The sequence below is a fragment of the Pocillopora damicornis genome, chromosome 1, assembly GCF_964200805.1.
Source record: "Pocillopora damicornis chromosome 1, jaPocDami1.2, whole genome shotgun sequence".
NCBI lineage: Eukaryota > Metazoa > Cnidaria > Anthozoa > Scleractinia > Pocilloporidae > Pocillopora > Pocillopora damicornis.
Window position 1 is genome coordinate 31,954,982 of NC_142670.1, and position 17,500 is coordinate 31,972,481.

General features: G+C 36.7%; 2 protein-coding genes and 1 pseudogene across 2 annotated transcripts in view; 1 reads left to right on the forward strand and 2 right to left on the reverse strand.

Moving 5' to 3' along the window:
• Window positions 1-1,064: 1,064 nt before the first annotated feature.
• LOC149053331 (solute carrier family 25 member 32-like) lies at window positions 1,065-2,682 on the forward strand (annotated as a pseudogene).
• A 1,927-nt stretch (window positions 2,683-4,609) lies between these two features.
• LOC149053332 (uromodulin-like) overlaps window positions 4,610-17,500 on the reverse strand; it is a 67,192-nt gene continuing 54,301 nt past the window's right edge. The window contains exons 2-5 of the mRNA XM_089190093.1: window positions 8,483-8,632; window positions 8,245-8,367; window positions 7,682-7,801; window positions 4,610-5,200 (exon numbers count right to left, since the gene is read on the reverse strand). Coding sequence (XP_089046219.1) covers window positions 4,827-5,200; window positions 7,682-7,801; window positions 8,245-8,367; window positions 8,483-8,632 — 767 coding nt within the window. The 3' untranslated portion in view covers window positions 4,610-4,826. The remainder of the gene's footprint in view (window positions 5,201-7,681; window positions 7,802-8,244; window positions 8,368-8,482; window positions 8,633-17,500) is intronic.
• Window positions 12,042-14,245, reverse strand: LOC149053333 (uncharacterized). The gene is made up of 4 exons (XM_089203454.1): window positions 14,055-14,245; window positions 13,759-13,881; window positions 12,259-12,378; window positions 12,042-12,139 (listed from the first exon to the last, which is right to left on the reverse strand). The coding sequence occupies exons 1-4, from the start codon at window positions 14,065-14,067 to the stop codon at window positions 12,042-12,044; spliced, it is 354 nt and encodes a 117-aa protein (XP_089059580.1). The 5' UTR covers window positions 14,068-14,245.

Consider the following 17,500-nt stretch of genomic DNA (forward strand, 5'->3'; position numbering starts at 1 on the left):
CTGAGAAACCGTAGTTGCATTTTGCACTTTAATTTTGTCACCTAACTTTGATTGTAATTCCTTTAATCATTTCAAGCAATAAGAAAAAAGTATTCTCTTGTTTGTCTTTAACAAACTAGCCTCGGATTTTTTGAAACATGTAACCTAGATATTATATTCTCTTCTCCAATGCTTTTTTGTCCACATTTGTGGAGATGCAGTCTTTAATTTTTAAAGGTGCATGGGAGATTCAGTGGTGGAAGTATAAAAGTGTTCTTAGAGAGTACAATTTGAAAAATGAACAACAAGACATTCTCTAATTTGTTTTTAAGTGACCTATTGCTTGGCAATCTGATTGCAGAGATTCCTGGGTATCTTACAGGTGTAGGTCTGTATGATGCAATCACAGTTATGTCTTTGATATTTACTTTTGAGACTTAATGTGAAATATTTTGATGTTACAGTTGGTATGTTTTGGTCACTAGATGTGCACTTAGCCAACAGAGGTTTTTTAAGACTCTAAAAAAGGAGGGAAACAATCAAAAAGAGAGAAAGGAAAGGAAAGAGCAAACACAAAGCAGTGATATAAACATTGGTCCTAGAAGCAGCAACCATGCAAACCTAGCTCAGCCTTACTTAACGCCTCACCAGCTTGGCATAGCTCAAATAATTGGATTTAACGCCCACATGGAAAGATACAATGACACAGGTATAGCACACTTTTGGTACGCGGCTGCGATCACAAATGATGATATAGCAAATGTTAGTTGCACACATAGCAATTAAATTAGCAGCCATAGGTTCCCTTATGAAAAAATGCAGATATACAACCTTTCTCTAAAAATTTTTAGTACTTCAGTGAATTCTTTACTTTTCCAATAGTGATGAGTGGTATCAATTCTCTTTAAAATTTTGATGTATTGCCATGCAGACACAAAAAATTAATTTCATTAAAAGAATTGTCAGTGATTAACCTGAGTCTATGTGTTTGGATGGAACATGAATTATCCCCAAACTATTTTATTTTACTTGACCAGGGTTACATTCCAGGTCTTTTTGGCGTATCACACGGAGCACTGCAATTCATGGCCTATGAGGAGCTGAAAAAGGGCAACAGTCAATATTTTGGAACACCAATCAACAAGAATACTGTCTATATATGTGTCTGTATAGTATATTGGAATATTGTCTAAGAATACTGTCTATGTATGTGTCTGTATAGTTGATTGCGTCTTTCCTTAAGATCACAAATTCAACCGAGTTAGCAAACCAGAAAATCTTGATCTTAAACCTTGACAAACAAGAACATGTGAAGTGCTTTGACTCCGCTCACATTCATAGCTAAGGGCGGATGATTGAAGCGTTGTTATTTGTTGGAAAAAACTTTTATCTCAACTCGCCTCTCCACCCAGAAGTATTGATAAGAATCAACCCTTTGCCCTCCTAAGATTGACTAGCATGTAACTTCTCTTCGATGGTTATGGGAACGCACGGCACGAAAGTTTTGATCCTGTGCCCATGACATTTGCTAAAACCAATTGAATATATCAGGAGCTGTCTCTAAGCAAGTCTGTTTTGTTAAATCGTTCAGTATTTACTGTTTCCTGCTGTTATTCATTTTTCATGGATTTTACTTTTCTAAAGAATCAGTACACGATGGTGGAATACAAAGGCGCGGTGGATGTGATTAGTAAAACATTCAGGTAAATTGGAACTTGATATTAGAACTTAAAGCTTTTCAATACGTTACAGACAAGCTTTTCAAACCCATGTACATTAAAGAGAGGTACATGTTTTGCCCGTTTGAAACAATTTGACGAAGAACTGGGCCAAAATTGGCGGAGAACTGAAATCAGCTTGTTTGAGTACTGGATCCAATTTTCGGATTGACTTACGGCTTAGTGGTAAAGTCCACATTTTCATGAAAGAAGGTATTCTTCTTTTTCTGGCCTCTTCTCACGACAGGTTCTTTTCAAAATCTTAGGCATGAAGGAGTAACAGGATTTTACAAAGGATTAATTCCCAGTGTCCTCAGGTAAGGCAGAATGTTAAAGATAAATTTGATGATGCAAGTAGATTTGCTCGTTAGTTTTATGTGTTAAACCGCAAAGTATAATCTAGAATTGGCCAATAGGGCTTAGTGGGCTCCATCTTTAATTTTAGGTGGCGCTTTGTAAAGGAAAGGGTCTTAAGAGATGGGGTGTACCCCCATAAGGTGTTAAACTTATTTGCACATTCTAGTCTGTGAGAAACTGGGAGGAAGAGACAGGCGATTAAAGATTACTTTAAAGATCCTTCGGGCAATTCTCTCTTCAATGACAAAGGCTATCCGATGAGAATTATCAGGTACATTAAGAGGCTACAAAATTCGGAGTATGTGTCATGTCATTATTTTCGTCAGTTACATGTTCGAATAATGTGAAATAATTAAGATACTTATCGTTATCACAAGTATTTGTGCGTTAGTGTAAGTTTTTGCGGTTTTCTGGTTTTTTTTTTTTTTAAATTCGGAAATCCAGCAATGAAGCGGTTTAGAAGAAACCCTGAAACTGCAATCTATGTAAACACCTTCATTGTTGATTATACTGTGAATTGTGTGTTTGATTGTTGTTGTTTTTGTTTCTTTTTATAGTAACGCCAGCATGTGCACTCACATTTGTGGTGTACGAAAACGTTATTCACTTCCTTCTGCCGAACAGATGACGTGGACAGGATAAATAATGCAATCCAGCAACGGGAGACGATGGGCAATATTACCGCGCGTGTTTTTATCACCAGGCTTTATTCTGCAACAGTTCCGACGGATTCATTTACGGAAAAAAATTTATTAACCGTTCGAATTAACCGCCCAGTACGTTTACACATTTTATTGGTAACTTCATTTACCAGCGGCATGTGAATAAGAATTTTTTTCAGAGCAATTTATGTACAACAATGCAAGAGGTATCCATTACTATACTAAGGTCCTAAGGATAACAATGACTTCTCCCATTGTTCTTTTATGAACAACCCTTCCCCTCTTGTTTCCCCCCCCCCCCTTGTCCCTTGTCCCTTGAGGGTATCAAATGTATTTACATCCCGTTAGCACTAACAAAGGCATGAACTACAAGAGATGCCTTTTTACAAGTTTTTTTTATTACTATTAACTTCATAATTATTCAAACATTAATTGTAAAAACTACTTGCAATTAATGAAGAAAAATGTTCAATATTAAGTTAAAAATTTCCTTATTTTCCTTTTTCTGTTCCTTACGTTAAAATCTTTTTCAATAACTTTCTCCATTTGTTACTGAATCATTGCGATGTAGAGTTAAACCCAGTTTTGATTTACGGCTCTGTTTTTGCTTCACTGGGTTCTGGTTTCATGCATTTGTCCGAACATTTCCTTGTTGTTGTTGTTATTTTTCCCTGGTTATTGACATTAAGTCCACTAAAAAATGGTGAAAGCTACTCTTTCGCGATGCTATGAAGTGAGTTTAAAAAGTCTTTCACATATCCTTTCATTAGATGAGTGGTATCGAGAACCTACTCTGACCCATAGACTACACTGCCCTTAACATTTATTGCCGTGTTCGTGTCATGAAATTCAGCTGAAAATAATCCGTGTAAGGTAAATGTATTTACAAAGTGATACACAGTTTTTGTTAAATAATAAGGTAATATACACGATGCCCTTATATTTACACCACTCAAGAAGCTGAGCCACAAAGTGACCCAGCTCATATCACTTTGCTTTGAAAAGTCCACCAACGATTTTTCTATATTTTGATACGTTGTCAATTAACTCGCCCTGCCTTGCCCCATTTGCTTTGTGTTCAGGTCTCTTCTTGCAAAGTAGAGACAAATGAACATTAAATTATTGGAAGACTAGTCTCGGCTAGAATATTGAAATATCAAATATCGGTGGGGGTGGGTTTCTTTTCTGCGCATATTATTTTTCATAGGATTCTTTGAATATGTTTGCATTATAAAAAAGGAAAACTTGTGTTTACCTTTGCTACTCTAAATACTTGTTTTTAACAGTGACATCGCAGTTCTGAATACCTTTCTTTTAGCGTGTTAATGTTGTAGGCAAACATTAACCATAGTAAAATAGGTCAACTTTTAAAAGCTACAAGCAGCTTTTAAACTTAATAATACATATGCAAGTTGCTCTCGCCTTACAGGTTCATGCAATTTTGGTTAGTCGATGAAATTTTCTCGTCCTGTTTTATCTCAAATTGCACTGGAAACGCGTGATTACCTATATAAAATTATTTTAACAAATTTCGTCTTGAATGAATGAAGTGCCCGTGCTCTTAGTTAAGAAAGCTGTATAGGGACACTTTGAAGCCATTGCGTAAAGATCTTTAACTTTGATTCAAAATAAGCGTGAGATGTAAGCGATCCATTAATTTCAAATGTTTTTTGGTCGATTCGGACACATTTAACACACGGTTACGCAAGCTAAACCATTGAATTTTGTTTACTGTATCTGGAAATTGGTTTAACGTTTCAAAATACTGAGTCACTACTATTACTTTAACTTTATGTAATTTCAGAGGACATCAGATTTTGACTCTCATCACTCGAAAACCATAAGTTTGAGAGTTTGCGTCTTGTAGATTTTGCTTGAAGATTACTTTAAAGATCCTTCGGGCAATTCTCTCTTCAATAACAAAGGCTATCCGATGAGAATTATCATTCTAATGAATTGAATACCTGTTTGCCACCAAAGTTAAAATCTGCTGATAATGTCTATGATAGAGAAGAAAGGTTGAATACGTCACATGTCAAAACCTCTTACACATGTACTTACGGAGCGATTTGTGAGTCCTCTTGTTGCGCGAAATATATTGGCTTAACATTTAGTCTGTACTACAGTAGCGTGAGTCACAACCAGGTGGCTTTCTAAGTCGGTAAATAAAGTAAGATCCACAGTTTTTTACAAAAATAGTTCCTGCGTATCGGCATCCAATAGAGCGATCACTAAAGCAGACCGTCCTTCGAACTTCACCTTCTTCCACTGTAGGATGAGCAGCATTCAACCAGCCAGACCACTGTGTACCACATCTGTATGCTGGCACACGCGTTGTTGGCATTTTTGTTCCTGCAGCTCCCAAAAAACGATACCATCCATCAGAGAATACCGTGTCACACAAAACTGGTCCAGATGGCGGTGTTTGGTGAATTTTATTTCGATTGGCTTCACTCAGGTTTTTATAATGATAGCAAGGATCGGCTGCAAAGTGAAATGAAAATTACAAAAGAACTTGGGTTATTAAAATCAATAGTTCAAAATCTATTGTCACGTCTCATAATTCTGGCAGCTTGCCAATCAATGTTGAAGCTTGTGCTTAACAAAAAATGACTATGCATTAATTAAGGGGTCAAATAGTACATGTGCAGGATATCATCACTCGAAGAGGCTAAAATGGAGATCCAAATGAATTCAGCTTAATCCGAATTTGAGCTCCTTCTTTCTCAAACAGCGTATTAAAGGACAGCTCTGAGCAGACTTAGAAGTACAACCAGTATCGTTTACATATAACAAACTAATGATATGTCTTCAGGTTAGATTCGAGCAAGAATATTATTAATATTATAGCAAAGAGATTAAATTCACTTGTGCAGTTTCGACCATTTCCATTAAATTCAGGGTGGCATTCACAAACATAGTATCCGTCGGTGTTCTTGCAGGTAGCATTCACGTTACAAGAGTGATTTCCTTTACATTCGTCAATATCTGAGAAACCATTTATATATTTGTACTTGACCATGTTTGTCACCTTAAAATGGGCGGACTTTTAGTTGTGTAATCACTTGAATAATTATATGAAATAAAACTGTCCTTTTTTTTTGTGTTTGTTTCACGAATTAGATATTTGAAACATATTTCATCACGAATATTACAATTTCTAAACCAGAAGGCTCTGAAACAACTGGCTTGTTCCTGATACCCCCCCCCCCCCTCCCTCAAAAAAAAAAATTCCGCGGGGAGTAAGTTGCCACAAAACGCTGGACCAAATTTTGGTGTAGCTTAACTGCTCTTTCTATTAGCGTCACTCAGGTTTTGAAGAGTTCGGGTTAGAAGAATTTGGGTTAGCCAATGATGATGCACAAAGGAACTAAAATGAAATGATAGCATCATAAGGAATTACGTTTCCTCTTGCTTTAATCGCCCATCAAATCCCGAGTTGTTTCTACCTCACTTGGATGCTACCAAATGCGTTTAAGACATTTTTCATCCTCAGTATTAATCCTCAGCTCCCACACAACGATGCCAGCCCAGAAGTATTCGCTTGTACCCAATTATTTTCTAGGAGAGTGTAATAACTCTCTGCTTACTAGCATCATCCAATTATTTGTAATCATAACGCGAATTGGCTTGCATAAGTCAAATAAGTTTGATTGATCATAACTGCTCTTATTATAAGAGAATCTTGGAAGGTTAGAGATTATTAAAGAGTTTTTAAGTGCCACGGAGAGTATCGTGTCTGCATCATGTTAAAGTTTGTGTAAGGTTTTGAAATCATTTAAAACATAATCAGTTGGTAATTTAGTGCTAACAACTGAGTTGAAAACGTAGATTAGCTTTTTTACTCTTTACGGTGGCCAATTTACGCTTTCAACTTAGTTGGTAACACTAAATTACCTGCTATACTCTCCCACCGGCACAGCACTACAGTTTCTTTAGAAACTTACTCCTATAATCAAAAGTTGATTCGTTCTTGTGATCAAGGGAGCGTAAAAGTATGCCTCCTCGATGTGAATGTCGGATGAAAGTAAACTCTAAGAAATTTACTGCTACATTCAACGTGGGAACCAAACAAAAATTTCATCGCCTTCAAAAACCAAACTAGCCTTGATAATCAAAACCATCTCCAGTAAGCGTGGGATTGCAAGAACAATTGTACGAGCCCTGGGTACTAGTGCACGGTGCATTCGGATGGCATTTATTCATTTTAAAGGGATGGGCCTCGCTACATTCGTCAATGTACAATACACAGTAAAAAAATTGTTGATAGTACTTAATTACCCTATTATACTCTCCCGCCGACGCAGCACCACAGCTTCTTTAGAACCTTACCCTCTTTATTCATCGCTCTTTCTATCAGTTTACTGTCGAGATAAGCCACGCGGGATGTTGTGAGGACATGACATAAGTTTGTAATTACGAGCTGGAGGCGTTAAATTTCCTTTTTTTTTTTTTTTTTTCTCGAATGTTTTCCAACATCTGGAGACGTTTACTACGCTGGTAATCCGATAGAAAGTGCTATCTGTTACTTTAGTAATTTAAACTTTAATTTTCCATGGGTTTATCGGTGCGGCTGATGATAATGATTTTCAACTTTTTTCTCTCAAATATATCTTAAGCGTCAGCGAAAACGTAGCACGATCGAAAATCACTCACATATCCATCCTGTGCACAAGGTTCAGAGCCAAACGAGCGATTTTATTTTCATGCTTCTGTCAATCATTGTGATAAGGTTAATTTTAGTGGAGAATAACAATACACAAGTCACCAAGATTGTTCATTTAAAAATCAGGGACGTTACCTAGGAGGTTCTTAACATGAGGAACGGCTGCCTTAATCATAACGAGTTACATATGAGTAATAAATTATCTAATTGTCTTGCAACACGGCTGAATGGTGCGGCGCTGTAGTCAAACGTGTCATGCAGGACTATTCTAAATATTGTAACGAAGACATTAAATTCACCTTTGCAGTTTTGTCCATTTCCAGTATATCCAGGCTGACATTCACATGTATGTGATCCAAGGGTGTTGTTGCACTTAGCATTCACGTGACAGGAGTGATTTCCTTTACACTCGTCAATATCTGAGAAACCGTAAATACATTTTGCACTTTATTTTAGTCACCTGACGATTTATAATTACTTTCATCATTTCAAATAATAAGTAAAAGCTTTCACTTTTTCGTCTTTAATGAACTAGATTTTTGAAACGTGCAACCTAGATATTATATTCTCTTCTCCAATTTTATTTTTTAGTCTCCTAACATGATGGCTCTGGAAAAAACCGGATGTAGATCATAGCAACTCTTTGTATAAACATGTATGGGTAATGCTGCTTAAAAAAACAAAACTTAGCTCTAGTAGGACAGTAGTTCCTGCTTAAATTGCGTTGTGTAATGCTAAGGGTCCACTGATATAGCATACAAGCTTGACTCACTCGATTGTAGATAGCTCAAATGTAACTCTAGTGTTTTTTAGGCGAAAAATAATTAAATATTGTACCTCGGCATGTCTGTAACTATTTTACCTGAGCACAAGCGTCCATCCCCAGTAAAACCGTCTTTGCAGGTGCAATTATAAAACCCAACAGTATTGGAGCAGTTTGCATTTTCGTCACAAACTTCATTGCTGCCTTTACATTCATCGATGTCTATTTGAAAATTAATCGAAGAAATCACTGAGACAAGGTGAAAACATTTCACAAAAGGCCAGGGCAAAGGTAGACCAAACGTTGTGTAAATTATATTCTTTGTATACTGACTTACCTTCCAAAATCATGTCGCAGTAAATCAAATTTGAACTCTCGACATTAGTTGGATCCAACCAGTAGTTTTTACTAATGCTCTCTTTACCTTCACTTAATTTTATCTCTTGGCACGATAACGCTGGTAATTTAGGAATAGATCCTAAGGGGGCTAATATATAGACATGACTTCATTAATGGTTTAAGGGTACTAGAAGTTGCAAAACAGATTACATCTGAAAATATGTTTGTCCGGGCAAGATAAACATGGAATAACAATAATTAAGAGCTGAGAAGTTTAGCTGATATCAGTGTATGTATGGAAGGCGAATTTTGCTATAAGACACTGGCCCTATTTAACATCAAAGCAATCGGACACCAGTCTCGGAAAGTAGCGAGGTCTTACTAGGAACTCACTGAGAAAGATTTGTATGTAAAATAAACTAAACCGGATACATACTTCTACCACTAATGCGTCCCATGTAAAAGCGTAAATCATCTGGTTGAAAATTCCTTTAATGTCTGAATTTTCTCAAACAATTTGTTCGTAGGGAAAGAGCGAGCGAAGTTTTAATTTCAGTTCGACAATAAATATACGCTCTCGGTGAGTCTTTCAAAGTCCGTTCAATTTGGACATTTGGACCATAAATTGCACAACAGAAACTGAAGGAATTTATTGAGAAAAGGCCGCGTTAAATCCCCTTGTGTCTCGTTGGAGTGTGCCGTTCGAATTTCGTTTTTGTGGAGGAAAGACCAGATTTACATACGCCGTTGCAGCAAACAAACGAGCAAACTCTCACAACTTCAAAATAAAAAATTTGAATTTACTCACAATTACTTTCCTGGCCGTTTACTTAATGAACAGAGGTAAATCTTCGTACATGAATGAATCGTCGATGAGAGTTAATAATACTTTCAGTTATATCATTGATTTTTTTTGAAGAAAACATTGTCGCGACAGTCCTTGCCAAACTGGTTCCGTTGTTTTTCAAATCTTCTTGCGCTTTTTTTTTCTTACGCGCTCTCTAATTGACAGGTGTCAGATTGTGACAGATACTTGTAAAAATAATGTTTCAAACTTTGTTTGGAAGCCTTTTTAATCACTTTTATTTACGCAAGTGAAAATGTTTCAGAACAGCATCTCTCCTTAATTTGTATCACCTTTACTTTAACTACCATTTACTTGCTCAGAAATTGTTCAGTTTATGGAAGATCTTGCCGTATTTATAGCCCTAAATCATTGGGGTTCTTTCAGAATGTGTTTCGTTAAGTTTAAAAAAAAATGTTATTTACCGGCTAAGGGTCGGTCCGTATGGTGAAAAACTGTGACCTCGGCCAGCATTTTCAAGACCTCGGTCATAGTTTTTCACCATACGGACCGACCCTTAGCCGGCATATAACATATATGTATCGCAATATTATTCAATGCCCAAGCACACCATTTCGATCTCCTGCTGCTTCAAGGTAACGTTGTAGCGCTCTTTTGTATTACCAAGCCAAGAAAAAAGCTATAAGCTATAAGTAGACTTGACACACGTAAACAAAACTGAAAAGGCTAATATGTCTAAATTTCGAGACCAGAACACGATGTCAATTTTTACAATAAACCGTGCGCATGGTGAAAAGTCAATCATTTCAGAACGGCGCGCGCAGCAAAAATGCCGAGAAAAAACTGGGTCGAGAACACCGTCGCGTTGTGTTGAAAAATGACTTAGCAGTCGTTTCAACAAACCGTCCACGTTATATTTGTTCTTGAATATCCTAACCTTGGCTTTTTCGGAGCATTATCAGCCTTGAATTTTCGGTTTCATAGACCACTTGAAGGACAACGAAATTATCCTCTTTGAGAGTGTAACAACAAGCATAAACCGAGGATAGTTTACTACAAGTGAGTTGTTAATATGAATCCACATGGGCGATTAAACTTTGAAATTAGTTCATTTCAGTTAAGTCTCGAGTCTGCAGATTCATCTGTCAACTTTTGAAGCCCACTAAATATTTTTTTTCTAGGATTTGTATCGCTGTCATTTCGTTTCGTGCTTCTAGATTTCAGCACTACTCGTTTTTCTTCATAATTTTGTAAAGTATAATTTGGAATTGAAATCGTCGCCGTTTTTTCCCTTGTTTACTGAATATTCTTCTCAATCATGACAGTACACCTCTTTTAAGCAGGAGTCATGGCGAAACATGTAGTGATCAAGCGACCCAACGATGGAGTTGTTTACAATGAGTTCCCGTTTAACCATGAACGAATGAAATGCACTCAAACTAGTCACCAACGAAACGGTTAGACTGAGGAATCAGACTTCGTTCCCGTTTTATTTATTTATTTTTATTTAATTCTTTTAACGAATAAAGTCGTTGAAGACTGAATCAAATTAATAGATTAAGAAAACCGTGCCGAAATCAAGTTGATTGTTATATTCTTTCGTAGATGACTTTCTTGTCTAAGTTTTCACCGGCGCTGATCAAAACTAAAGACATAAAAAAGTGCAGCCCGAGCTATTCTCAATTTTTTTTTATCTCTTACTTCGATTCGCAGCACAATTTTTAATCACGGTTAAAACGACAATGACAACAAATAATACTGAATAATATGGCAGGTAACCTTGGTGTTGTTTCATTTTGATAAACTTCAACATGAAACAAGTTTAATTTATTGATGAATTCATTCACGATAAAATTAACAGCACCCGTTCTTAGAGTTTTCATATATGGTTTAAGAAAGGTATCAAAGGAAAGCCCTAACGTTCCTTAACGCCAATTACAAAAGGTAACTAGGCCCTAAAATCTTAGATCGCTTGCTAACGATCGTGTTCCCTTTCGGGAATCCAGAATTAATGTGGCGGTAAATTTTCACAAACTCACCGAATAAAACAAAGAAAGGAACCTGGTTATATGGAAATGAGTTCTGAAATCATTCCAAACAGCATTACCTCGTTTATAAGTGCACAATTAACGCAAATTCTCGGCGTTTTGATCACGACGGGAAATCAGCGAAATGACGTCCTGAACTTGATGGGGAGAACGGCAACGCTAACACCGGAAGTCGAAATAGAGTCGTGTCCAGATTATCTGCGCGCTTTCCTGTTCTGAAATGACGTTCCCGTCCTCTTGCTAAACCACTCTAATATCTGAGAAACCGTAAATACATTTTGCACTTTATTTTTGTCGTCTAACGATTTGTAATTACTTTAATCATTTCAGATAATAGGAGAAAGCTCTTTCTCTTTCTTTTTCTTTAACGAGCTTGATTTTTGAAACGTGCAACTTAGATGTTATATTCTCCTTTCCAATATTCTTTTTTATATCTCCTAACATCAAGGCTCTGAGACAAACCGGAAGTAGATCATGGCAACTCCGTGCATAAGCATGTATGGGTAATGCTACTTAAAAAAACAAAACTTAGCACTGGTAGGACGATAGTTCCTGCTAAAATTGCTTCATTTAATGCTATGGATCCACAGATATAGCATGCAAGTTATTATTGGTCTGTTATTCACTCACTCGATTGTAGATGGCAATTGCTTAGAATTAAACATTGTAACTCGCATGTCCTTAACTACTTTAAGGCTTTGAGACTAAAACAGTGATATTGGAGATCCAGATAAACTCATCAGGATCCGAATTTGAGCTCCTTCTTTTTCAGACAATGCATTAAAGGACAGCTCTAGGCAGACTTAGGGCACAACCGGTATCGTTTACATATGAGAAACTAATAATATGGCCACCTCAGCAGCTTCAGGTTATATTCGAGCAGGAATATTCTAAATATTATAGCAAAGAGATTAAATTCACCTGTGCATCTTTGACCATTTCCACTAAATCCAGGGTAGCATTCACAAAGATAAGATCCGTTGGTGTTCGTGCAGGTTGCATTCACGTGACAAGAGTGATTTCCTTTACATTCGTCAATATCTGAGGAAACCACATATATATTTGCACTTCATCATGTTTGTCACTTTAAAAATGAGCGGACTCTCAGTCGAGTTATTACTTTGATAATCATACATAATAAAACAATTTTTTCTCTTTTTGTGTTCCACGAATTAGATATTTGAAACGTATATTTTATCACGAATATTTCTGTTTATCAAGCTATCGGCTCTGAAACAACTGGCTTGTTCCTGCTGCTCCCACAAAACGTACCATCCCTTGGGAGATAGGTCGTCACAAAACACTGGACCAAATTGCGGTTTAGCGTAACTACTCTTAATATTGGCATCACCCAGGTTTTGATAATTATAGCAGGTAATTTAGTGTTAACAACCGAGTTGAAAACGTAAATTTGCCACCGTAAAGGGTAAAAAAGCTGACGTTTCGAGCGTTAGCCCTTCCTCAATCACTGATAGCATTACAAAGAGTCATGTTTCCTTTTGCTTTAATCGCCCATTTAAGTCTGAGTTGTATGTACCACTACTATATGCTACCAAATGCGTTTAAGACATTTTTGATTCTCAGCTCCCGCACAACGATGCCAGCCCCGAGGTATTTGGTAGTAACACAATTATTTCCCAGGAGTGTGTAATTTCTCTCTGCCTCCTAAAGGTTTCCTTTCTTTCCATGAAAAGGGTCAGATAAGGTCAGAGAAAAATATGCAATCCCTTCAGGACTTAACCTGCCATTTCTTTTAGATTTTTTTCCTTCCCCAACATTTTTCTTACCTTATCAACTGAGTTGATAATGCAAATTGGCCTCTGTAAAGAGTTTCAAATTTACCTCATCAACTCAATTGATAATACTAAATTACCCTGTTGCACTCTCCCACCGACGCAGCACCGCAGTTCTTGTAGAACCTTTATTTATAGCTCTTTCTCTCAGTTTACTTGCGATATAATCCACGATGGATTTTGTCAAAACGAGCTGGAGGCGACTGATCTACTTTTTTTTCGAATGGTTTCCCAACATCTGAAGACGTTTACTACGCTGGTAAACCGATAGAAAGTGCGGTCTGTTACTTTAATAACATATATAAACTTCGATTTTCCACAGGTTTACCGGTGCAATCAACGATTACACCGGAATTTATCAATCTCACGGCTCTGAAACAAGCAAAATGTAGATCATGCTTGTTGCGATATTGAACTTTGTACTTTCTGTTTGTGTCACGCACATACTGGGGCAAGCGCAGTAGTAATAGTGAGAGGATTACACATGTTCGTTGACTAAACACGTTGCAGTCTTCTTGCTTAGTTTTGATAACTCGACAGCAACTGGGTAAAGCTTCTTCAAACTATGAGAATATTTACAAAAATTAGTTTTATTGGGAAATATAAATAAGGTTATCGTCAAAATTACCTGAACACGAGTGTCCATCGCCAGTGTATCCCACTTTACATGTACATTTGTAAGAACCAAACGTGTTACTACAGTTAGCATTCTCGTCGCAGTCACTGATGTTCAATTTACATTCATCCATATCTAGAATGTAGACAGAGAAGCAGTGACTAAGTAACAGCAACTTGAGAGAGGCATCCACGTTAGAACTGATCCAAGCCAAATATTACGATAATGATATCCGCCAAAATATGCTTTATAATATTTCATGATATTTATAATTCATTAAATAACTCATGCAAACTTATAGGACTTACCTTCGTTAACCATATCACAGTAAATCAGTTTTGCTTTTCCCCTCCAAGTTGGATCCAGCCAGTACTTGCCGCTTATGGTGTGTTTACCTTCACTCGCCTTTATTTCGCCACAAGACAGCGCCGGTAATTCAGGGATAGAACCTAACGGAGCTGAAGTAAAGATAGGTTTTACGTTCACTTCCTATTCTTAGCTCTTCCAGTTGAGAAGGAACCAGGCTTAGGATGGAGAAGATTTAAAGAAAAAGAAAAAGAAAAAAAGCCATCGATTTCTTACCTCTGCCGTTCAATCGCCGGATGTAAAAGCCACGCGGGTGCTGAGAGGAAATTATCTGGTCTTGCCTCTTTGGTGCGGTTATTTAGTTCACATATTTGGTATTTTCGATTGTAGTTATAGCTTTGGCACGTGATCTCTTGTTCACATTTGACATCGCAGAGGTGAGGGGTCGCCACTGACCATCTTTTGAAGACCGAACACCTCAGAGCCTTTCCTTCTATGTATATATCGGTCCTACATTGATCGTCAGCTGTGACAAACTCCATGACAGAGGCGAAGAGGAGGAATCTTAAATTTTGGAATTTCCACATACTTTTATTTAATCTGCAAATATTGAGGATAGGACACCAAAAGTAAATGTTTAATTCCCGCCTAATTACGGCTTACTTTGAAAAACTGTCCACATGACCCGATGAATAAAAATAAAACTCATAATACAAAATCATGTCGACCAGAGACGAATGGCCCGCCTCAGAATTCACGAGAACGCTTCATAGTAGCTCGATAGGATGCTAATTGGAATGTCAAGAAACAATGTTAAGTACGACTTCAAAGTTCGATCAGAATATCTAAGGTTTTTTGGCTTCTTTCAGCGTTAGTGAGCTGAGAGAAGTGTTGTGAACTCGCGAAGATAGCCTTACCAAATTGGCCGAGTAAAATTTCAAATAGCTGCGGTTCATACATATTTTGTGCCAAACAATTATCTCTTAGTGTGTGTTTCTTCTCCTTTATCTAGTAAAACAGTCCAGTAATCAAAAGTCATATTAAAAATTAGGTGTAGAAATAATGATGAAAAGGCTCACTTTGAAAACACTTTGTACTAGGGAAACTAAATCCTAAAATTGATGGTCTGGTCAGTCATAAGGCAGCCGTAATTAGTTTGATGTCAAAAATTTACCAAACCCTATTTTGGGATTTAAGCCAAACTTATTCTATGTAACTCTAGGGCTGCTTAGTATAAGAAATGCGATCCTCAAACACCTGATTGCCATCGAGTTAAAATTGCTCTCTTTCATCAAGGTATTATAACTATGACTACGATACCAACCATCTGTTTTAAGCCAATGCATAACTTTAACATTAAAAAAGAACTTCATCGTTTCTGTTTTGGCTCCTCGCAAGCAATGAATTCAACAGAATTCGGGCCGGAATTTGAGTAACATAATCGCTCTGTTTGCGATGTTTGCAAACCAATGGCGAAGATACTTGTTTGGTTGATTATAAAGTGAAATTTAATCGGTATAAATTATAAGCGTTTAGGCACGAATAAGGGTTTGGTAAATTTTATCTAAAAACCTACGAAAGCTACTTTAAATTTAGCTCTTAGGAGTGTTTTGATAACACATCCCTATCGTTTTTCCATTTTTCATTGCCTAACTAAAGAAACTCATCCATTAACTCAGAAAAAATATAATTAAACTTGAGGAATGTAAAACTGTCCGTTCTATTTGTCCGAAGTTGTATAATTTGTCTGGAAACTTCGAGAAAATATTGATTATTTGTGATGCAGTTCATTTATGTCAAAGTAAACAAGATTCCATTATTCGCGACTGAGAACGACATACAAAACTTGAAGACACAAATAAAGTTACAATTCGAATTTAAGCTCAGGATCAGGCCAAGTGAATCCAGCAAAATTTTACCGAAATGCAAATAAACTCACAAAATTACAAAAAAATTTCAAGTTCTTACTTTTAAGCTTGACACCAACAATTCGCCGATCGTGAAGTTCGTTTAAGTTAATGACGCTTCAAATTTCATAAGTTCCTTTCGGTCATCTAACGTGTTCAAGTTCTTCTTATCCAGGTTGCTCCCAAATTATACCACTCAAGAATTTTTCGCGTGTCTTTCAACCCCTTTTAAGTGGTATAATTCTTACAAGAATTTCAAGCGTTTCTTCGAACCCCTTCGACACCACAAGTGCATGTATAGTTTGTTTGAAAACGAGAGACATAACAGGTCCTAACGGCTATTCATGACCATCATTTGAAGACAAAACTTTTAAACTAACAGAGACTCGCTCCCCTTTTTTCTGGGTTGCTTGTGTTTTCTTACGCGGAGCTGCTCAATCTTTTTAACATCGTTTAAGTGTGACATGCGACTGAACAATAGAAGAGAGCTTTCGAGCAAAAAATTATTTGAAATGATTTAATTGAGTTGGAATTGAGTGATTCTAACATTTTCTAATCCTGAAGAGTTTTTCATCTGAATTTGAATTTTAGGTGGTCTGAATTCTGAAATTTCAAACCTCTAAGACAAACTTTGGCGCTTTTTCCATGGACGGGCTACTCTTGAGAATCTTTATATTCTTGTTTTGTTTCTACTGCGAAGAACAAAAGAAATTGAAAAAAAAAGCGTCCGGGACATGGTGTTTGGAAGTAGTAGAAAGTTACAGGAAATCGATAAAAAAAAAAGAAAAATAAAATGTTTCTCATCCTCTGCTCAAGATTTCAACACTTAAAAGTTTTTTTTTTTGTGTCAAGCAGCAATACGTCTGTTATGCTGCGTTGCAAACTTAAAATTGGAGATTTGATAAAGACAGTTTTCATCATTAATTAAAATATTCTGTTTGAACAAATTACTTGAAAAAAGTGGTAAAAAGCCCACGTCATGAATCCGTCGACTGAAAAGATCCTTTCGCTCTTAGTTGGAGAAATTAGATATGTCGTAGTAGTTCCAACATCTTATCCCATTACATAGCTGCGACGACTGCATAAAAAGAAAATGGATCTGAAGTTTCGCTAACCTCAGGAGAGGGGATTATCTTATCTCAGTTTTTCGGAAAAAAATTTTTCTTTTTTTTTCAGAAATGAATAAGTATCATATTATCTCCAAATGGTTTAAATGAGACGCCTCATTCTCAGATTTTTAACTTGCTAACGGTAAAGGAAACTGGCTCACCTCTTTTTAGCATGTAGCACGCTTCCTCCACAGTTTTTAGAGGGGAATAAAAAACCCTCTAAAAATGATGCTGTCATTGGCACTTGTAACTAAACAGTAGTTGCCGTCACAATAGTCAATATATCTCATGCTCTTAATAATTTATTTCTTGTTCCTGTTTTGTCGTTGACAATAAAAATGCGCTGTTTTTTGTCTTGAAAAAATTAGAATCCATCGAAAAATGTACGTTGCAACTTTTTGAAGTTGTAAGAGTGGCTAAAGTGTAACTTGG